The sequence below is a fragment of the Eutrigla gurnardus genome (genome assembly GCF_963514095.1).
Source record: "Eutrigla gurnardus genome assembly, chromosome: 12".
In the NCBI taxonomy this organism is placed as follows: domain Eukaryota; kingdom Metazoa; phylum Chordata; class Actinopteri; order Perciformes; family Triglidae; genus Eutrigla; species Eutrigla gurnardus.
The window spans coordinates 18,904,731-18,926,651 of NC_139926.1; the positions used below are offsets into that span (position 1 = coordinate 18,904,731).

At 44.5% G+C, this 21,921-nt stretch overlaps 3 protein-coding genes across 4 annotated transcripts; 2 read left to right on the top strand and 1 right to left on the bottom strand.

Annotated features, from left to right (window-relative positions):
- Positions 1-798: 798 nt before the first annotated feature.
- Positions 799-9,471, top strand: slc9a2 (solute carrier family 9 member 2). The gene is made up of 13 exons (XM_084022640.1): positions 799-1,263; positions 1,371-1,585; positions 1,667-1,915; positions 3,839-4,089; positions 4,171-4,388; positions 4,525-4,724; positions 5,154-5,243; positions 5,340-5,410; positions 6,729-6,896; positions 6,997-7,102; positions 7,991-8,107; positions 8,236-8,323; positions 8,519-9,471. Exons 1-13 carry the CDS (start codon positions 999-1,001, stop codon positions 8,929-8,931), a joined length of 2,451 nt encoding a protein of 816 aa, XP_083878766.1. The 5' UTR covers positions 799-998; the 3' UTR covers positions 8,932-9,471.
- Positions 9,472-9,600: 129 nt separating this feature from the next.
- mfsd9 (major facilitator superfamily domain containing 9) lies at positions 9,601-15,322 on the bottom strand. Its single transcript, XM_084022641.1, has 6 exons — positions 14,982-15,322; positions 14,078-14,165; positions 13,438-13,481; positions 12,515-12,644; positions 11,672-11,881; positions 9,601-11,593 (listed from the first exon to the last, which is right to left on the bottom strand). The coding sequence occupies exons 1-6, from the start codon at positions 15,066-15,068 to the stop codon at positions 10,743-10,745; spliced, it is 1,410 nt and encodes a 469-aa protein (XP_083878767.1). The 5' UTR covers positions 15,069-15,322; the 3' UTR covers positions 9,601-10,742.
- A 1,900-nt stretch (positions 15,323-17,222) lies between these two features.
- Positions 17,223-20,378, top strand: tmem182a (transmembrane protein 182a). 2 transcript variants are annotated; one of them, XM_084022698.1, is made up of 5 exons: positions 17,223-17,668; positions 18,762-18,885; positions 19,399-19,497; positions 19,565-19,702; positions 19,808-20,378. In XM_084022698.1, the coding sequence occupies exons 1-5, from the start codon at positions 17,510-17,512 to the stop codon at positions 20,032-20,034; spliced, it is 747 nt and encodes a 248-aa protein (XP_083878824.1). In that variant the 5' UTR covers positions 17,223-17,509; the 3' UTR covers positions 20,035-20,378. The 2 variants fall into 2 exon arrangements, with proteins under 2 accessions (XP_083878824.1, XP_083878825.1); XM_084022699.1 differs by having other exon boundaries at positions 17,225-17,668; positions 18,765-18,885.
- Positions 20,379-21,921: the final 1,543 nt, after the last annotated feature.

Sequence of the window (21,921 nt, forward strand, 5' to 3'; positions counted from 1 at the left end):
AATTAAGCAGCACAAGTAAGAAATGATAATTAGAATAAATACTAATAAATACTAACTAATAAATACTGTAACATGTTGTTTGTTATAGAATTGTCAGATTTGGGTGAAGAGTATTGTATTCTTTTTTTTCTAAGTTAAGTGGAGAGTCCAAAGAAAGTGCCACTTGCTTTCTTTATACAAATTCATAAAATGAAATAAATAAAAGACTATTATTGAGACGTTGTAATGATAATTATTGATATATTATAATTGACATAAAACCTCATATTATGGGGAACTGTGGTTAAAAGTGGTAATTTTAACCACTTTAAAGAAAAAGAAAAAAAAGAAAAACTCAAAATAATGCATAATTTCTGAAAATAGTGTGAGACCTCAAAATATTGACTTAATAATTCATAAATTATTTAGTTTCACTTTTATTCCGACAGAGGCGGAAATGGGCTTCCATACAGAATGACACCTTTGTGAGCAGACGTTTCACGTTGCGAGTTAAACCAATTAAATTTAGCCTGTTTTAATAAGATAAACTTACAAAGAAGCCAAGAAATGTGTATTAATATTTTCATGTCTCAGTGAAACACTCCATTTAAACTTTACGCTCTAAACCACTTTAGATAAATCTGAGAAAACTGTTGAAACTCGCATCCAGGAAACCGGTGTCACCGAAACTTAGCAGTGGTCCCTGAATGGCCCGCGGTCACACCCGTCTTTATCTGGTTCTGGTGACGACCAATCAGAGCGGGGCTCGGGGCCGCGCCCCAGCCTGTATCGGAACTCGTGGACGCGCTGCAGGTAAACCACAGGTGTGTTGTCCGCGCTTTGAAGGAGATTAACTCGTACCATGACACCGTGACTTCCCGGGATCCGTTCACTTCTTCTTCACCGGTCAACATGGAGTGAGATTAGTTTATTGATCAACTTTTAGAAGTGAAGCTGATTTTTTTTTCTCTCTTTTCGACTAAAGTTGGATTAATTGATATTCGCTGTTTTTCTACACAATGGATTTAAGCATCGCCGGACGAACAGGGACCCTCCTCGTTATCATCACGTTCTCTAGTCTTCTGTGCGGCTCCAGAGGAGAAATCCCTCCCAAACCAACCGGCGGGGTCACGATCCTGCCCCCGGTGAAGCCTGATAATGGCCCCCAGGCCTTCCCGGACGCAGAGAAGGCAAACATGCCAGTGTTCACAATGGATTACCCAAGAATACAGATCCCGTTCGAGATCACCCTATGGGTGCTGCTGGCTTCATTTGCAAAGATAGGTGAGTTAACAGTAATGCTGGTTGGAGGTTAATAATGGGTGTGACCTTATCATGGAGGGTGAGCTCTCTCCTGTTTTTGAATTAAAGTGTCCGTCTCTGTTCTCTAGGTTTTCACGTGTACCACAAGATCACCATCTGGGTGCCGGAGTCGTGTCTCCTGATCAGCATCGGCCTGATCGTGGGTGCCATCATGCACTCGGTGCACGAGGAGCCCCCCGCCGTGCTCTCCAGCAACGTCTTCTTCCTCTACATGCTGCCCCCGATCGTCCTCGACTCGGGCTACTTCATGCCCACCAGGCCCTTCTTTGAGAACATCGGCACGGTCCGTTACAAATCATCTTCGTTATCTTCTTCCTCCCCCCTCCCTGAAGACACCTTGACCGTTCCCCCTCTGTGTTTGCAGGTGCTGTGGTTTGCAGTGGTGGGGACTCTGTGGAACAGCATCGGCATCGGCATGTCTCTGTTTGCCATATGCCAGATTGAGGCGTTCGGCGTGCAGGACATCAACCTGCAGGAGAACCTGCTGTTCGCCGCCATCATCTCGGCCGTGGACCCCGTGGCCGTGCTGAGCGTGTTCGAGGACGTGTCGGTGAACGAGCAGCTCTACATCGTGGTGTTTGGGGAATGCCTCTTCAACGACGCCGTCACTGTGGTGAGTGGAGCCCAGGATATTTTTGTTTTTTGTTGTCGTGCCCTTTACCCTCAAGCTGAGACTTGCTGCAACAAGCCGGCCTACTTTGGGAAACCTCCGGGCTGCTGCTTGTTATGAAAACACGCAGAGCAAATGTTAAAGGCATTTCAGGGGCCCGGCATGCCAGTGGGCCCTTATGTGTGGTGGGTTAGAATAAAGGGGAAAGTGCTGCAACCGGTGTGGGAACAAAGCAGATCACACACACATTGTTCTCCATGTTGTAACTCCACCTCCCATTTAAAGACCCAGTTGGGACCCTTCATTTCAGGACGGCTATTATGTGAAATCCAGTATCGTTTTGTCAGAAAGGCTCGGCTCGGGTTTCATTAGATGGTGTTAGTGCGCCTGTAGGGGAATGTCATCTGTGAACAGATAAAAGTCTTTAAAAGTGGATGTGAGGTGATGCTAGAGACGAGAATCGGATGCGTCCACACAGACCTGAGCCGCGTAGCGTTGGAAGCCTGTTTGCTTAGATGCGGCCAAACCAGTTTGTGAGGTCACTGTAGCATTTGGGCTGCGTGGGCGGAGTTAACACATGCAGACAAAATCCTCTGAAACTTGACTGAACTGAGCTCAAATTTCTGCCCACACCACCCTCGTCTTATTGTGTCCACAACACGGCCACTCCCAATTACAGCGCCCTTAGCTCCGCCGAGGCGACCCTTTTGTTTAGGACACAGTAGCAGAGATGATGCAGAAAGACAAACATTTACCCAGGAGACCGGGAAAGCCCAGGCGCGGCGTACGCAGACAGCTTTGTGTTGCAGAATTGCACCCCGCTAAACAAGATGTGATGTTTGCCCAAGAGTGCAAATACTTAGGATGAGCTACTTCAGCCTGGAGGTGGAGGCGACCCACAGGAATTCCTGCAGGATCCTCTTATTAAAGAGACGTCCCAGAGTTCCTAGCTCCGCCCCTCGTCCTGGGTTATCACCTGTATCATCTGAATTCTCCATATGCAAATTGAAAACTGTCGCCACCTCACTCGACACACAGAGCTGCTTTTACTAGATGTTGTAAACCCTGGAGTTTGACAGGCTCGTCCCTGTGTCTGGGGAGGTTTTTCTTATTAACAAATCCCATGAAAAGACTCAAACCCACAATGACTCCATCTACCAACAATCATCGTCTTTGTAGACGTACAGCATATTCCTGGTGCCATAGAGCTCCATTGTTCTCCAGGAACTATTTAAAAACACATCAGCGAGCCACATTGTTGTCCTGACATCTTCCTCCACGTAGCTTATTTAGAGACAATCCCACCTACTCCCGCCAAACCAAACCATAAAAGTAAAATGGATTTTTTGCAAATAATTGGCTTGGGGCTGAATTTGGGAAGTATTAAGGCAGATTATTTTGATTTTAACAATATAATAGTAGCCATCTGCTAGTAAACATGATGTGAACTTCCTTGATCCAAATGAGACACAATCCTGTCAGTTCAATGTGAATCTCTGATTGTCACCTTAAAGAGAACTATGTGCTCTCTGTATGGTACGCTGTCTTTGCTTTGGGCTTTCGCATAATTTCCAACATCTACAAATGTCTTGCTTTCTCTGAAAATGTACTTTTAATGTTTGTGTGACGGCAGATTAAATGTCCACACCACTATGAAAACAGCAGAGTCTTTGTCTGAACAGAGGAAAAGGATGAAAGCCGGTCGCTCCTAATGTTCCCTTTTTTCCGTGACTCATTCGGTGCGCTTGGTGAAATCAGATTATCAAATTGCAAACAGTGCAGAGCAAATATTTCATAAATCACTTGTTATCTGCAACTGTGTCATTAGAGGCCACAGCCCCTGACATCACCCGTGACCTCACAGGGATTTGTGCATACAAAGCTGCACATAAAGACCATGGTTCACGTGTGTGTGTGTGTTTTCAGGTGTTGTACAACATGTTCAACTTTGTGGCGGAGATGCCGGTGGTGGAGCCGGTGGACGTTTTCCTCGGGGTGGCGCGGTTCTTCGTGGTCGGGCTCGGCGGGATGGGCTTCGGCATCCTGTTTGGCTTCGTGGCCGCCTTCACCACGAGGTTCACCTCCCGGGTCCGAGAAATCGAGCCGCTCTTCATCTTCATGTACAGCTACCTGGCCTACCTGGTGGCCGAGCTCTTCGCCATCTCCTCCATCATGGCGTGAGTAGATTCAAACCTTTTATTTTGAAAAGGCTGGAAGGAGACGGCGGGAATCACAGCAGCTCTCTTGTCTTCCTGCAGCATCGTGACCTGCGCTCTCACCATGAAGTACTACGTGGAGGAAAACGTGACCCAGCGCTCCTGCACCACCATCCGCCACGTGGTCAAGATGCTGGGCTGCATCTCCGAGACCCTCATCTTCTTCTTCCTGGGCGTCGTCACCATAACAACGGAGCACGAGTGGAACTGGGGCTACATCCTGTTCACCTTGCTGTTTGCGTTTGTGTGGAGGGGTCTGGGTAAGGACGGGGCGGGGGGTATCTGGAGGTCAGGTCTTGTTTGTCTTGGCGTCAGTCCCCATTGACTTTATGTCTTCCACAAAGGAGAAAAAAACTTCTAGCAAGCAAACATGGGTGATTTTTCTTTCCTTCCCAGGCGTCTTGGTGCTGACTCAGATCATCAACCCTTTCCGCACCATCCCGTTTAACCTGAAAGACCAGTTTGGTCTGGCCTACGGTGGTCTGCGAGGGGCAATTTCCTTCGCCTTGGTCTTCACTCTTCCTGATAACATCGGACGCAAGCAGCTCTTCGTCACCGCCACCATTGCGATCATCCTCTTCACGGTCTTTCTCCAGGTAGGGAGTGTGTCTGTGGGCTTCGGCTCAAAACATTTGAGCTGTTTGCTGCTGATCGTTTGTCTTTCTAACTTTTATAAGTCTGGTATCAAACAATGTTTGTCTTTGTAACCGAAGCAGTCGAATCAAATGGAGTCTCAGTCGGAGAGAAGCAGACATGACTTTCCTTTTTAAACTGGGAAAACACAGAATTTGATTTCATTATCCAATAATCTTTTGGGTTTTTGGATGAAAGGAACTCGCATTGCAACTCAATGTGAGACCAAAGTGGTCAAACGGTTCCTTGTCTGCCAAATCAACCAGAGCAGCTCTACATTGGAAGCCGTTTATATGATTTGTTATTGAGATGGCCGAACTTGTGACAGTCGGCCTCGTAATGTTTTTCTGGGTTCTGCTGACTCTGCGATCTTTCCCCTCTCTCCTCCACAGGGCATCAGCATTCGACCTTTGATCGAGTTCATCAATGTCCGCAGAACCAACCGCAATCTGGACACCATCAACGTGGAGGTTCACTGCAGGGTACGCTCCAGATTGGGATTGTTGTAACGGCTGATAGTATATAGATATATTTTTTTAAATATCACGGTGTTAACAGTGGTCTCACTTTGCTCTCAGCTCATGGAGCACACCATAGCTGGCATCGAGGACCTTTGTGGACAGTGGAGCCACTTCTACTGGAAGGACAAGTAAGAAGTTTCTGCTCATCAAGAAGCTTTTACTGAGTCACGTTACTTCCTTCTCGTTTGAAAGAGGCAGAATCTGCAGTGAAACTGGAGGAGAGATTGTGGGTTTAGTTTACCTGCTCTCCGTTTCCTCCTTTGTTGTTTTCTTTGGCGATGTCATTGTTCTCTCCGGGACGGTGTGGGAACGTTGACTTTGGTGTCGTGTTCAGCTTCCGCCATCTTTTCTTCATCTGAAATATTTCTTCTTTTGAATCTTTTCCGTCACAGTTTAAGTTACGACATTATTCTAATAGTTTTGTGTACCTGCAGCAGCTAATAACCTTTTCTTTTTAGAATACACCTTTTCTTTATTTTGCACAATGCTATCATTTATACCTTTTGAAATAACATTCATTGTGTGATTGTTTTACTTGAGGGAAAATCTTTAACATTTCTTCATACTTTTTGGTGAAAACTTGTTATATATTTTGTTTAAATGTAATATTTGACACGCTGTCATCCTTTTATCTTCTCCCACGTCTCTTTCTCAACTCCTCCCTTCAGCTTTAACACTCTTCATGCTTCTCTTGGGAGACGGGTTCCTCAAGAATGCAAATTTTGTGTCATGTGTGTGTCTGAGTCATGCTGTGAAAATTGTTTATTCTGTCCTGGTACTCCGGCACATTGCACTGGGTTAACTCACTTTAAACACAGGGCCTGTAATATGACGTCAATCCAGCAGGACAGTGATCCCAAACCTACAAATAGCCAGTTGCATGTTCTTGATTTGAGCGGGTCAATCACATGGCCTCAATTCTCCCGATCATGTGTTTCATTACCGAGGACCAGCCTGAATGCTAAAAGCCTCCCATCTCCATCGGATCAGAGTGCAGATTGTTGCAGCAGGGAAGTGACAGAGCACCAAGCGTCTGAAGGAGGACGTGGGTCGGAGATTTCACCCTGCTGCAAAGAAATTGAAAATACATTTTTTATTTAATACAGATAAACAATTAAAAATACTTCTATACACAGAATGAAGCATGAAAAAATAAAATAAAAGGTAACCTTCCTAATATTATAAAAAATAGACAAATAAAGAAGTTAGTAGAAGAGAAAGTTGCAATAAAAAAATGTAAACATAAAACAATTGTATATAATAAAACATAATATTTGACATAGTATACTTATGAGTGTAGTTGTGTAGTCAGAGGGTATTTTTAGGGTGTAATAGATCTCTGTTTTATCACCCTGCTAATATGGCTGACATGCTCCTTCATTACAAACACACCGTTGGTTTTCATCCCAAACCGTCCATCTGTAACCCCGTCTGTGTCTCCCTCAGGTTCATGAAGTTCAACAATCGAATCCTGCGGAGGATCCTGATCCGAGACAACCGGGCCGAGTCCAGCATCGTGGCGCTGTACAAGAGGCTGGAACTGCAGAACGCCATGGAGATCCTGGACACGGTCTCCGGAGACATCAGCGCTGCTCCGTCCATCGTCTCCCTCTAGTATGAACCCGCCATCGCGTCTCTCTGTTTCTCCGCTGAATGCGCCGCCTCCAGATTCTCTGTGCAGATCAAAAATAATCCGTTTTCATCCGTCTTCTAGTGAGGAAAAGAAAAGCTCTGCTAAACCCAAGAAGAAGTTCCTGGCTGCTGACCTGAAGAGCATGCATGACATCCTGTCCAAGAACATGTACAAGATCAGACAACGGGTGAGATGTTAAATAAGTCGTAGTAAAAGTAATAAAGTGGTGGGTTTGAGTGCAAGTTCAGTCACAAGCAAGTACTTTAACTTGTTGTTAATTTAATAACATTATGCATGTTTACTGAAGGAGCAGTAATGCAGGACTTTTACATGTGATCAGGTGGATCAACGTCCTTTTTAACCTAGTTTGACAAACTGTTTATCCCAAGCACTGAAACCCGGTGGGGTTTTGCATAGATGCAGACTGTGGTCGGCAGTACTTTTCCATTGGTGACATGACATCACCCACAGAGACACTTTGATGACAAATAGGGAGCATGTGCTTCTCTTCCTGGGCAGAAGAATCTCCTGACTGCCTTAATAGCAACGTTAACACATCCTGAGTTCATCCAGCAAATCAGTCTTCTGTGCCATTTTTAAAAAGTCGCATTTAACCTTTTTTCTGTATTTGACACTCACAGTTCACAGAACAAGATGTTTGATGGGCTCATATTCTGGAGCGGCAGCGTTTCATTGACATGCAACATTTCTCTAAAGAGCAATGGCAACCTTTTGAGAGTGTTTTGAACTGTTTGTTTAAGGTCTAACTCAGGACAGGAAGACGCTGACAGTGATGCGTACGCTGCGTGGTTTGTTAGCTCGTAAAGATCAAACGGACACAGCGACCCTTTCAGTTCAGACGGGCGTGGCCAGTTTTGGTCGAGCTTTGAAGAGCTCTATCTCCTCTGAAAGCATTTTAACTGTATTTGTCCATTAGCTGTGGTTGTAATCTTCGAGGTCGCCTGTTGACTCACGTCCAAAACGGTGGCGTCTCCTCACTTGGAAGCATCCGTTAGCGGCCTAAATCTCCTGTTTCATGATTTTATCTTGTGTCTTTCTTGTTTGCTTTAACCAGACGGTGGCGTACACAAATAAGCATGCTCTGCCCAACGACAGCCACACCAGAGAGATATTGATAAGGCGCCACGCCAGCATCCGCCGCAGCCTCCGACCCGGCAGCTTCCAGTCGTCGGTAAGCAGGAAGCTGTCTAACTGTGGCTGGTATTGACATAAAAACAACGCATCCCTCGTTCATTATTCACCTTTTTTTAATCTTGCCATTCTCTCCACCCTGCTGTTTTATTCCCTTATTGTCATCAGGTGGTGCCCAAATCCCACAAATACTTCTCTCTTCCTGCCGGGAAAAGTCTTGACTCAAAGTTCCCTCCTGGGAGGCAGAGCTACACAGGTAAGCTTCTCAAACTGCTTTCAACCACAACATCCAGTTTTCGTCGTTTTAAGTCCCCTTGAGTAGATTTAATGAGATTTCATTGGTGCCCACATTGATTTGTTTGTTCATCAAGTACCTTTCCGGTGTTACTGTAATGACATCATTCACTTCATCATTTCTTTATCATTTTACCATTTTCTTCACCTTTCCCAGATGACCAGGAAACCATGTCTGAGGCGGCCTACCCCTCCAGGCGCTCTCGGTTCGGCCAGCCCGCTCGCTCCTCCTCCAGAGCCATGATGCCTCTCCGCAGGCTGGACACATTAACAGAGGCGTCCTCCGTTGACATCCTGGACGAGAGCACAGGGGAGGACAGGGGCAGGTCGAGGCGCGGCACAGCCGGGAGGAACTCCTCCTCCAGCGATTCCCGCGTCCCTGCTCCTCGCCGCCACGTCCGCCCCTCCGCCGACGCCGGCTCAGCTGACGACTCTAGAAACGGGCACCGTGAGGCAGAAGAGGAGCAGCAGCAGCCGGTGTCTCCCCCTCCAGCCTGGGCTGCTGAGCCCAGAGACGCCGCAGCACGAAACCCTCTGCTCAGGCGGCCTCAGTGGAACCCCAAGATTTAAAAGTGTCCCCGAGCACTGAAGAGCAGCTGGACTGCCACAGACTCTCGGGTTCTCGAGCAGCTCCACTGAAAGATGAAGTAAATCAAATCTGGAGGGTCCTTCCATTTGAGGTGAACCATCCTCCAAATTGAGCCAAGATGAACAGTGATACCTTCTTGAAGTCAGAGGTGTCTGCAGCACTCCAAGCACTGTAGTGAAGGACCGGTATATGAACTATGAACAGTGAGTCATGCCAATTTTATCCGTGCAGTTATTTCACCCATCTTCAATAGTTCCCACTTTTAAAGAAAATGTAATTTATACTATTTTATTTTGAGAAATGATTTCTCCTTAGATGTAAATATATACTTTTTTTTTTAAATACTTGCCTATTATGTGGAAGTTGTATGATTGAGGATACATGTTTTATATGCAACTATTGCCATTATGGAGGACCTTTGTATGTCTGTTACATTGCTGGACCTCACAAATGTGGGCCCATTTTTTCTTCTGTAATAAATTTTCTATGTTGAAAGCTGTTATGAAGCTTTCTCAATCAAACCACGGATTCAAAGTAAATGTATAAATGTGGCCCTGAAGGCAATGCCCAAAGAGGAAGAGAAGATGGGAAGTAGAAGTCGTTACAGGGTTCAATACAAAAGCTTTTATGTTACATATACAACTCGAGACTCGCATACAAAACCTTGTTTATTACTTTTTTTTGGAATGACTCTGGCATGTATGAATTCACCGACATCTTTTATAGAAATGTACACAATTCTCCTTCTTAACCAGGACGTCCTTTTAAATAACAGCGGTGCTCAGTATACAGTTGATTTAAGAAGGGGGACATATCATTTACAAACCACCTTTCCAGTGCTTGTGCACATACATTTGTGTCTACCGGCCCACAAACTTAAAAAACAAGACAACCCAGTCATAAACCATTCAGATTTGGCTCCCCTTCCTATATCACTCAGTTATTATAATATATCAGCCGCCCGTCAGATTATCTTCACCCACGACTTGAACTGCTTTTGCAAAAGTGCTCCATGTTTTTCTCACGAACCAATCAGAGCAGACTGGGCTTTTTCAGGAGTGACGGGTGCTGAAACGGAGTGAATACAGGTATATTCAGACAGTATGACAAACCCAAAATAAAAAAGTGAATCAGATACCAGATACTACAACGAGAACAAACATTTGCTAATCTACCACCGTAGGAACCATTTCGGGTGCAGTGCATCCAGACAATCCACTGGCACTGAGGTAATGTAACTGATGTGTTACAACTAAATGTGGCTAACTTCCCTCCTCCTACAACAACAGTGTGACCTACCTCCGATTTCCCCACAGCAACTATAAGTGCAGTTAATTTATGAATATGTGAAGCCTTACTGACACGAGTGTGAGGCGATGATCACCTCTGTCTTATATGTTGAGGAAGCAGTAGAAGTTATTTTGACTTCATCAGCAGGTTGACGGTAACTTCAGGGACTTTGGGCAACGTAGTGGTTAGAGAATTACGTTAAAAAGTAGTATGTGCTGACAAAAGGCCCTCGTGTTTCTGTCCGGTCAAACTTCAGCACAGGGGGAAGCAGGTTCAACTTCCCCCGACTTCCTCTTAACGCTGCGCTTCTTCCCGAGAGGTCGGCTGCAGCGCCGGAGGCGACGAGTCGTTTAGACTCTCCGATGTCGTCGCCTCTACAGATACGATTTCCAGAGGCGTATGAGCAGGACACACCGCTCCCACTCTGGTGTACGCCGTTCGTCTTCACAGCTGGCTGCCTACAAAATAAGAGCACTTCTGTGTGGCGGATTTGCACCGACTTTTAAGTGAGTTTTGCTTTTTTTGTCATCCCTTTCCCGTCCCATTTGGGCATCCTGATGTGAAGTAAACCTATAGCTGCAAGAGCTAAGACCACTCCCAGACTGGGGGGACCACAAGGGCTGAACTCCTGGGCCAGACCAGAGAGGAGAGGGGCCAGGATTCGACCGATGGCTGTAACCGACTGCCCGGCTCCAATCAGAGTCCCACAGGCCTGGACCCCTCCTCTCTGCAGCTCCAGATCTGTGATGCACGTCCGTCCAATAGCGGTGGAGATGGCGAAGAAGGTGGAGGTGAGCAGCACCTGCCACACGCTGGGAGCCGTCGCGTACAGGAAGATGAGCAGACAGGTGAGCACTGTGGAGTGGAGCAGCAGAGCGGGCAGTTTATTCCGGTACAGCTGGGTGACGGGCCCCACCAGGAACCCGGACAGGGCCCCCAAGGTGCTGCTGTAGCTGATCAGATAACCCGTCACCTTTGGTCTGAGTGAGAAACGCTCCTCCATCGCCAGAGAGAAGTTACTGTGGTAGAGCATGATGGCTATGGCCATCAGAAGACGCATGAGGAAGAGGTCCCACATGTCGGACGAGGCCACCATGCGGATCTTGGAGCCCACTGAGGACAGCTGTCTCAAGGCAGGCTGGAGCAGAGACCCCTCCCTCCGCCTGAGTCCACCTCGGGGCTTCCCGGGAGCTTCGGAGACCGGCTCAGTCTCTGCTGCCAGAACTGGGTGGTGATTATTTGCATGGGAGCCATTGCAAACAGACTTACTGTTGTTTGTGTCATGACAGCCTTTACTTTGCGACTTAGTGTCACTACTGTTGATTAGCGTCCATGGCAGCATCCTTACAAGCCCTGGGAGGATAAACACATAATGTCAGATACATATTTCATATTCTAATCAGCTGTTTTCTCTTCATTTTTTCTACCCACCTGCATTAGTAAGGAAGATGACTGCACAGGTAAAGGAGGAGGTATAAAAGCCGCCTTCGTGCTCCGTGAGGTAGCCGCCCACCACGGGACCCAGGATGAAGCCGACGCTGGAGGCTGCATTGAAGTGTCCCATCACCAGAGGGCGCTCCGAGTCAGACACCAGGTCGGACAGTAAGGCTCTGCAGATGGACAGGGAGTGCTTGAACAGCCCTGAGACAGGAAACAGTCAATGTGCAGTGAGACAGGAAACAGTCAATGTGCAGTGAGACAGAGTGAGTGAGACTGATCTCACCGTTAAGACAACTGTGTTGGTTTTAAGAAAAGATTCTTATACGAGTCATGATTTCTTTATATCTGAGAGCAAAACAGCTTTTATTTTATAAGAATAACTTAAATAATCAGCAGGTAGCTATATACACTATAGTATACAACGTTTTTTAAATTATATTGTAGTGAAGATGTGAAGTCGTTTTAAAGCTGTGTCCCATTTTAACTTTTAATAATAATAATACATTGTTTTATACAGCGCTTTTCCAGATTCTCAAAGATGCTTTCACAATAGTAAACAGAACAAAACAAATGATTGATTTTAAGAGTCTATTTTCTAAATACATATTTGTGCATTTAGCAAGAAAGCGTGGTCCTTGAATAAAATATGCAAGGAAAAATAAATATTCTGATTTTAAAAGAATCTATTGATGTCAATGGACCTTCTTCACAGCAGAAATGTTGTCACTGTAGGAAAACACAGGTATTATCAAGAACATATTTTTTAAATGTTGTTTACACCTGTGATTTTCCTACTGTGACCAGTCAAAATGCCCTCGGTAGTTTGGGACTCACCCACAGGAACCCGGGCGAGGACAAACAACGTGATGCTGGTGGACATCCCCAGCAGGCCGTAGCCCAGAGCGCTGAGCAGCAGACAGGTGAGCAGAGAGTACCGCCGGCCCACCACGTCACTCCAGCTGCCCTGACAATCACATGCAGGAGACGTTAAAAACAAGAAGATATTTAGAGGAAAATACATCTGGTCAGAGTCCAGGCCTAAACTGTACATTTGAATCCCAACACATCGAGTATATGTACGGGGGACACTAAAATAAAGTCAGAAATCCTGAGTTTCCTCTCAAGGAGCAGCTTTGATTAGATTCTCGACACACACACCTGATGAAATAATGCAATTAGGACCAATTGAGTTTGTTCTGCTTGTGGCCTGGTGGTATTATCATAGACACAGCTGTTCATGTAACCCTGCGTTTATCAGGATTCAGCCGGGAACCAACAGATGACTCCTTATCCGTTTAATTTGTCGCATGACCCCTGAGAATTGAAGCAATTTCAGGCTGCGGGAGAAAGACGTGGAGAACACGAGAGTTGTAGAGTACCAGGAATTTCAGTTCAGTTTAATCATCAGTGCATTGATTTTCCAACCAAAAGGATGGTTCACTGATAAAACATCTCCCCAGGGTGCAGTCAGGGGCTATGAAGGGTAAAAAAGGAGCGATCTGTGCATCTGAGTAAAACTAGAAGTCGCTTGTGTGTGTGTGTGTGTGTGTGTGTGTGTGTGTGCGTGCAGAGACTGGCTGTATTGTGCAACCAACATAAAACAGCCAGTGTAATTGTTTTCACGACATACCAGAGATGACTGGAATGCAACCATTTTGGTCGCTAACTGTGAGCACGCCTTGTCAAGCGAGAGGAGCTGAATGGAGGTTAGAGACAGTTTTTTTTTTCCCCAGGGAGGAAACGGAGTCGATACTTACGATTATGGTGCTTGAGAAGAGCTGTAAGATCCCGTATGTAGACCCTGAAACGGTTTCAGAGTCTTTATAAATGCACATTTAGAGGAGACACCATCGATGTTCGGATGCTACAATAGAAATACCTACAATTACAGCACGGGACAGCAATTACTGCTTATTACACACACACACACACACTATACAGTAAGTCAAACCTAAAGCGTGGGAAACATTCATTGCCAACATTATATTCACTGGAGCTGCGACAACTTATTTTTTTTCATCAATTTACAAGCTCTTCACCATTTTCCCACTAATTTATTAAGAATTGATTTTGTAAAATGACAGAAAACGGTAAAACCCTGAGGGCTCAACTTACTGTAATGTGACCAAACAAATGTAAATATGCAAATGTGCTAATATTTGTTTGGAGTCATACAACAAACAAGCACACTATAAATGTTTCGTAACAGCTACGTGTCTTCAGGAAGCAGAAAGACTTCACTTTACTTGATACAAACTTCAGATGATCTGTCCGTGTTGACTCCGGCCAGCAGACAATTATTTGGTCATGAGATTTTTCAGAGCTTGTCTGGTCGTTGCCTAATTACCCAGCATCCCGCTGGTCGCCTGCTATGATGTCACTCGGTATGTAACTTACCTACAACACCAGCCACGGTGGGACTCGCTCCAAGAGATTTCACATGATGGCTCAGCTGCGGGATGATCATGCTCACCCCAAACAAGTCCTGCAAAACAGAAAACACCCAAAATAAAAGAAAGGAGTGAGCCCAGATGTATCCAGCTGTTATCACTGTGAGGATTTAATCCCACCAGAAACCCCCCGAACATAAGGAAACATGTGAAACCTGAGTATTAAAATAGAGGGTTTGAGGAGAACTGCAGCTCCAGCCAACTCTTGATTGAAGTCACACTGCAGTTCATACGCTGTCCCGGCTCTAACTTACACTAACTGCTTAACTTTCCTAGGAATTTACTGTCTCCAGTTGTTTACGACTGCCTTAACAGCAGATTTCTTTAGTCACCTTTAGTGAGATGATCATCCAGCCACATGGGAAGAAGTGTAAAGTCTACAACTTGGATTAATATTTCTGGATCATCTTTAGAATTGCTTGTTTTTGATTCTGGGGTTAGGTCACATCTTGTTATTCACCTGTTTTACTGACTGGCGTATTGGAGAGGAAACCCTCAATGCACTCAAAAGGTGTCAAACAGCTTCCTTATTTAGTAGTTACACATCTGATTAGTTTATTAACATGCATTTTTACAAACCATGCTTGAAGGTTTGATATCTAATTTATTGCATGTGAGTGTTTGAGGGGCCATTTATTTCATTGCAAATTTAAGGTATTTAGATTATGTAGTCACAATGGATGCATTTGCAGCTCATACATAATACTATAGTACATTTTACATTTTTTAAATGATTTAAAGTGCATTTTTATAGTTTGAACAGGAAGCACCTCTCATCTTTACATCATCCCTTTATGAAAACATGAGCAGTACAAACGGTCCTCTCGACCAAATCCTCTGCAGCTACTCACCATGAAGCCCACCACGTAGATGCATTTAATAATCATCGTCCGTCCTCTTGGTTTCTGGAATAAAGTGCTACATTTCTGGTTATTCATCCTCCCGCTGTGGCGGCGCGGCTGCAGCCCAACGCGGAAGCGCCTATCCGCTGGAGTGGAAACGATCCAGACGCGGAGAGCCGCTGTTCGGCCCCGGCGGAGGTCTCACGGCCGAAGTGGGGGGTGAAGAGAAACCAGCTCGCTTTCAACCGTCTGTAAGCCGCGGCAGGTGTGAAAGCTGGCGTCCTTTTAAAAGGAATAGTACACGTCGCGCGGCGGTACCGGTTTTTCGAGTCGCGGTTGACTTCTCGGACGTTGAACTCCCGTGTCGTTTGGTCCGATAACCCCCGCGGCCGCTCTGACAGTTGGTATCGCCCGTTGACGTAACAGGACGGAGTCGAGGAATTCTTATTACCGGTAAATTAGGTTGCCGTGATTACAGTCACATAGGAGTTGATGCACTTTTCTATGGAGCATTATTTATCCGATATTTATTATTATTATTATTATTATTATTATTATTATTATTATTATTATTATTATTATTATTATTATTATTATTCCATCCATCCATCCATTTTTTATTTATTTATTCTTCATCCAAAAGGTCTTCTTTGTATTTATTAATCAAATGGAACAATAAATGCCAACGATTTATTCTTTACAAAACAAAAAAAACAAAACATGACTGTATGCAATATCTGTACATTTTTACATTTATTTTATTATAATTCCCTTTTCAAATAAAATGAACAGATTTTCCAAAAATGTGCTCTTTTTTTGCTTGGTATAAAAAGTTATAATAATACATTTTATATATGACTGACAAAACAGTCATTATAAAATACAGGATAGCACAATGAAAATCAGTTAGACAGAGAATGTATACATAAATAATATATTAATTAAATAGTCGCTATCATACTTTGTATCGTTTACATGTTGATTATTCATAGACAAATTAACATTTTCCTGTCGTAATTTTATCTCAGTTTGTTTTCAGCTGGCTCATTTAGACCAACTGATACTGGGTACTTTTACACCACCTGCTGGACAACAAACGTATTATAAACTGCACACTGCAAAGATTAAAGGAGGGTGTACATAAGTACACATTTAGGTTTACAGTATAACATTTTTATTGGGTAATAGTTCTTTACTACCACAAGTAGTTTAATGTATTTATAGTGATATTCAGTGTTTGAGAACTGCATGATAAACTCATGATAAACTACATAAAATTGCAATTTTACTTCATAATTTATACTGTAATGCTGAAAATCACATGTATATCTTTGAGGCCAAACATCCAGTCAGTCATCAGTCTGAGTAAGAGATAAAGTGAAAATTACCGGATTTACAAACTAACTTGCTCTCTCTCTCTCACACTCACACACACACTCACACACACACACACACACACACACACACACACACACACACACACACACACACACACACACACACACAGACAGTGAGAGCAGTGGATGTGGGTGGAGTACTTCTGGCCGAGGGTCTCACCAGTGTGTAAATTTGCTTCGTCTATATGTAGGTTCATTGTCAAATGTGACCCTTGGATGCTAATAAACCAGCGTTTCCCCTCAACTCCAACTGTATGTTTGTTTTTATACAGTTAATGATGGAAGACCAAATACATAGCTTGCTAAATTACCAATGGCTTCATGGCCGAATGACTGCTTAAATATGTTTTTCTGTGTATATATATAATACTTCAATAATTAATATTTTAGCTGCTTCCTTTGATAAATATCAGTGTTCTTGGAGTGTGATACACTAAGTGAAGGTGTTTACAGTTATTTCATCACACACATTTACAGGAAATGATACTGTGTGTGTGTGTGTGTGTGTGTGTGTGTGTGTGTGTGTGTGTGTGTGTGTGTGTGTGTGTGTGTGTGTTTACGAGCAGCAGCTTTTTGGCAGGCTTTAGTGAGATACTTTGCTCTTCTTCTGTCCTTTCAGTCTCACCCTGCCCTGACATTCCCGTGCAGACGGTGGGAGTCCAGTTGCCACCGGTTATTTCTGCGTTGATCTCCTCCCTTCACACTCACACAACTGCTTCTCACACACACACACACACACACACACACACACACACACACACACACACACACACACACACACACACACACACACAAACACACACACACAGTGGGGTTGTTAGGAGTGGTTAGCAGCCGCCTTCAGTCAGACCCCCCAAAATAGCCCAGGGTGTGGGGAGGGGGCGCTGACTGAGGACCCTAGCAGGTTCCAGAGGAGTCATGTGCTCAACCTTGTCCTCCCATAACACAGACACGGGGGACAGCAGAGGAGGGGAGATCCAGTAACGACATAAACCAGCCGGAACACACCCGTGGATGTACTTGTACACAAGGGCCGACTGTTTCTGCCTCCGCGAGTCCCGTGTGCTCACTGTAGCTGGGGGGGCAAAGTCAGACCGAGTGTGGGCACCCAGGAGCTGAGTGTCTGGCCGATCCGGGACCATGAAGCTCAGCGTGGCGTTGTTTTTCGCAGGGCTCTTCGGGGCGCTGGCAGCAGTGTTCATCCTCCTCTCGTTTGGAACCGATTACTGGCTGCTGGCCTCGGAGAGTTGCCACAGGAACTCTAATGGATCCGTTGCACCTACGGGTGTGACCCTCGAGGTGGGTGTGCTGGACCCCAAACAGCAGCAGGTCAAGGAGGAAGATCTGTTATCACTTGTTATGTCTTTGCTGTGTCTTGAATACTTCTTGTCATGGATTTGTATTTCGTAACCCCCAGGGACTAAAAGTAGATCAACTGTCCTAAGGCCAGTAATTATGTTGGTTTATACAGTATTTAAGCTTTAAATGGTGTGAAATTGCTCTCTATACCAATGTACTAAAACTTAAATGATCTTCAAACTGTGACACTGTGATCAGTTGCTCCAGTCAGTAGATGGAGATCAGGGTGGAGAGGCTTCTTCACGTAACCAGACACTCATTAATGGAGTGTGTGTGCAGCTATGCAGTGATTGAGACGTGGCCTGTGATAGAGATACAAATACCAGTAGTCCCAGTGGTGTGGTGCTGTATTAAATATCACCGACGAGAACATACCTAGCTTTTCATAGTGGGCACTGAAACTGGAATCGAGACACGATAGCAAGTAGTGTAATGCAACGTAGCTTTTAAAAAAATGTGTTTAATCAAGTTTTATTCTCAGTCACGAGGGAGGATGAGGTGTGACAATGGCACAGAATACATTTTAATTCTGTCGTAGTCAGTTTGTAAGCATGCTGTAGCTTTGGCTCTCAACTTTTTTGGGTTTTGTGTCTCTTTATCAGCCCTTAAGTATACTATTTCATAAGTAATTTCCCCATATGCTATTTATTTAACCAGGAAGTCCCTTGAGATTGAAATAATCTAATAATAAATCAACCTTGTCTGATGAAACTCCAGCATGCATTCCCTGCTTTCATTTCTCAAAAGCGATTTAGGATTTTTGCTCACGTGCAAAAGATAGTGACCACCAGCGTCCTGAATGGGAACACCCAGGGCCTGCATGAGGTCAGAGGTGCCCGCGCAGCTCGACCTTTCACCTCAGCAGCTGCTGTGCGCCACTGGGGCGACACAGTGTACACCTGCCTCTCGTTATCGTGTGACAGCTCTCCGGCTTTAACTACATCGCCCATAATTATGCGTATACCAACCCTCTGCAGACTTTGGAAAGTCAGAACATATTAAGCTCTAAATGATGATTCTATCTTTCACTCAGCAGCGTGGAGACGTGGTGATGCAGGAGGATGCTGACATCACTCTCTACCATGAAGGGTTTTTCTGGAGGTGTTCGTTTGGAGGCAACGCAGGTGACGACGACCTGATGTGGAAGCTCTGGTTCAGTAAGTGACGCCTCACGTTCTTCCAATACTTTCTCATCATTAAAACTAAAAAGTGATGAGCCAGTGAGCCAGTAGGTGCAGGATACCATTCTGCTTCCACCGAGTCACATCAGAATAAATATTCTATTTTTGATGAGCTGCTCTTCTAGGTGTAAAACTTTTTATGACGCCATAATAGTAAATCCTCCCATGACCGATGAAAGGGTGCGCCATGTGATGTTATTCTGGTCATCGGTCAGGTGATTGTGCGTCGTCTATTTTCTGATTTCTTTGAATGGTGAGTCATTGTCAGGAACGGCCTCCGGCACCAAAAGGACCTTGTGAGGTTCTGGGGAATTTCACATGGTGGAAACAAACAGAGATGAGAGGGAAAGAATTCAAAACAAGAGAGAAAAAGCACAGAATAATCATAACCTTTTGTCTTAAAGTACAGTGATTCCCCTTTACCTGCCAACTGTGTTTATTTACTTGTAATTAAAACATTAATTGTATCTTTATTCTTTCTCTCTCCAGCAAATCAGCCTCACTCCAAAGTGTGCATGCACGCTTACCTCTTCCCATTCCCCGTGTCTCATCAGACCCACAATGCCACACAGTACGATTCGGCCATCAGTAAGTGTCTGTTCATGTAGATTTGCATCCTTCAGTGATACGGTTGACTAACATGTCTGTTCTCCAGTCTACAGAGGCTTCTGGAGCATCTTCATGCTCATCGGTGTGGCGGCTGTAGTGCTCGGTGGGTTCTTCATCATCTGCGCCGCTCCGTTCACCAGCGCCGGCTTGTATAAAGCAGGCGGAGGCCTCTTCCTGGTGTCAGGTGAGGGTTTGAAATGGTTAAATCCAGCGGTGGAAAGCAACTCCGTCCACATATTTAGGTAGTTTGAGCTCCAGCCATCATCTCTTTACTTCCTCCTCTGCACAGGTCTGTTCCTGCTGTGTGTGGTGGTGATGTACGTACTGTGGGTGCAGGTCTTGGATGTGGTGGACCTCTACATAGACTACCAGCGCTCTGCCCTGTGTCCGGACTTCCAGCTGTCCCTCCACTACGGTCTGTCCTTCATGTTTGCCCCCATAGGCATCTTCTTCTGCCTCCTGGCGGGCCTTCTTTTCCTCCTCATTGGCCGAACCATCCAAGTTCATTACAACTGACTTTGACCAGCAGCAGGTTAGATAGAGGACGAGAGGCGGCTTGAGAATGTTGGGATGGGTGTTTTTCTTTGTTTTTTGTTGTTGTTTTTTTTACCACCAGACCTTTTACATTTCCCCCATTTTGTCTGCCAAGTCAAAGCAGGTCTCCCACGTTGGAGCTGGAACACTTTGTTCCAGGATTGTGCTCAGAAAAGGCACCACAATCCCTCTATCCTTAGCTGTACTTTCAACTGAGCTACGTTACCGTACACAGAGTTCTGTGCTATTCTCAACAGGCCTGATCCCTGACAGTCCGCCTATAAATACACATGGATGATCAAAATTAATCGGATGTTTATCAGAAAGAGTTTCAAGAGAATAAGCCTATAAGGTGGTAGGGTCTTTTTTATATTCTGTATGTACAGTAATGGGAGTGTTTGTGGAAACAACATGTTGCCGCAGCCTTTTCAGCATTCAATTTAAAGGATAAGGATGATTATATTCAAATAATTTTGTTATTGCTCACAAAATGTGAAAAGACCAAAACCAAATTCATCACCAAGCTCATCAAGCTTGTAGCTTTTCCTTTCCAAAGCAAGAACTATAGCTATTATATGCATCACTTTCCTAAAAAAAACACAAACAATATATTGCCTGATATGAAAATAATCTCACTGGAATTGTAGTGGTGTCGTTTGTATCAGCAGAGGCTCCGCCCCCTGACTGTTTTCCCCTTTTCTTCTTATTTTGCTGTTTGGGGACTCTACTGGGCGTCGGCAGAGAGCATTTAGAGTGTGAGGGTGAAACACCCAGCCGATACACTCTTATTGCCAGATCAAACATGGCTGCTTTGCCACGCCCCTTGGCATCCCAAAGCTCACAGACCTCACAGGCCTAACATGGATGGGCAGGCAGGCCGCAGCAAGATGAAGCACACCTTCATTCAAAATCCGGCACCTTCCCTCAGGTCTGAGAGGAGGCGTGGATTTTGTATTTGTTATCATTCTGATTCGCGGCTTTGTTTGTAGGTCAATTCATTGTTGGTTTTGTTCTTATTTTGACAATAAGAAAAAAATATATAGTTAAACATATCCTTTAATTTGATAAAATATTCACATTTAACTGAATGTATTACGCTTATTATTATCATTTGGTTTTTGTTGTTGTTGCTTTTTTTCTGAAACTTCGTTTCACTATTTCTGTACATAGCCTGAAACTGTGCGGTTATTTGTTTGTTTTTTATTGTTTGAGCCGTTTCTTGGTTCAGCACAGTTTGTTTATAAATGCAGCTTGAAGCACGATTTATATTTAACTGTTTTATGTTTCGTCTATGATGTCAGTAAGTATGTGGGGAGATTCTGACTTATTGCATCATATCTGTTTGTTTTGTTTTCTGTTTATGTTTGCCAATAAAATGAAGGTGAAGCCAAGCTTTGAAAATGAATAATGTTTGTCAAAGTAACAAGAATTGTAAAAGGATGTGAGCTTCTGAGTTCAGGCTTCATGCGATGAGCAAAATCTAGAAGAGGCTCTTAAGATGCAAATATAACCAATTGATTACTAGTGTAATTTAAATACGTTGTCAGACAGCAATGATCAATCAGTAGGACACTTTTTACATGTGGAATAGATTCATTATTGCACAACACTTTCTGGAAAAATACCAAACACTCGCTAAAAATTCCACAAGAGGGCACTGCTGCCTCACTTGAGTCACACACAGCCTACACACCGAGAGGCGGAAATCCCATTTTGCTTATCTGGAGTCTGTGTGGAGAGTGTATGTGGCGTTATGCATTTAATCACAAGTTCAGAGGAAGGATCTGTAGATGAAAGAATTCACACCTTGGCTGACAGACGGACGGTAATTTCACTCATGAATGGAGCATTTGATCAGGATCTGAATGG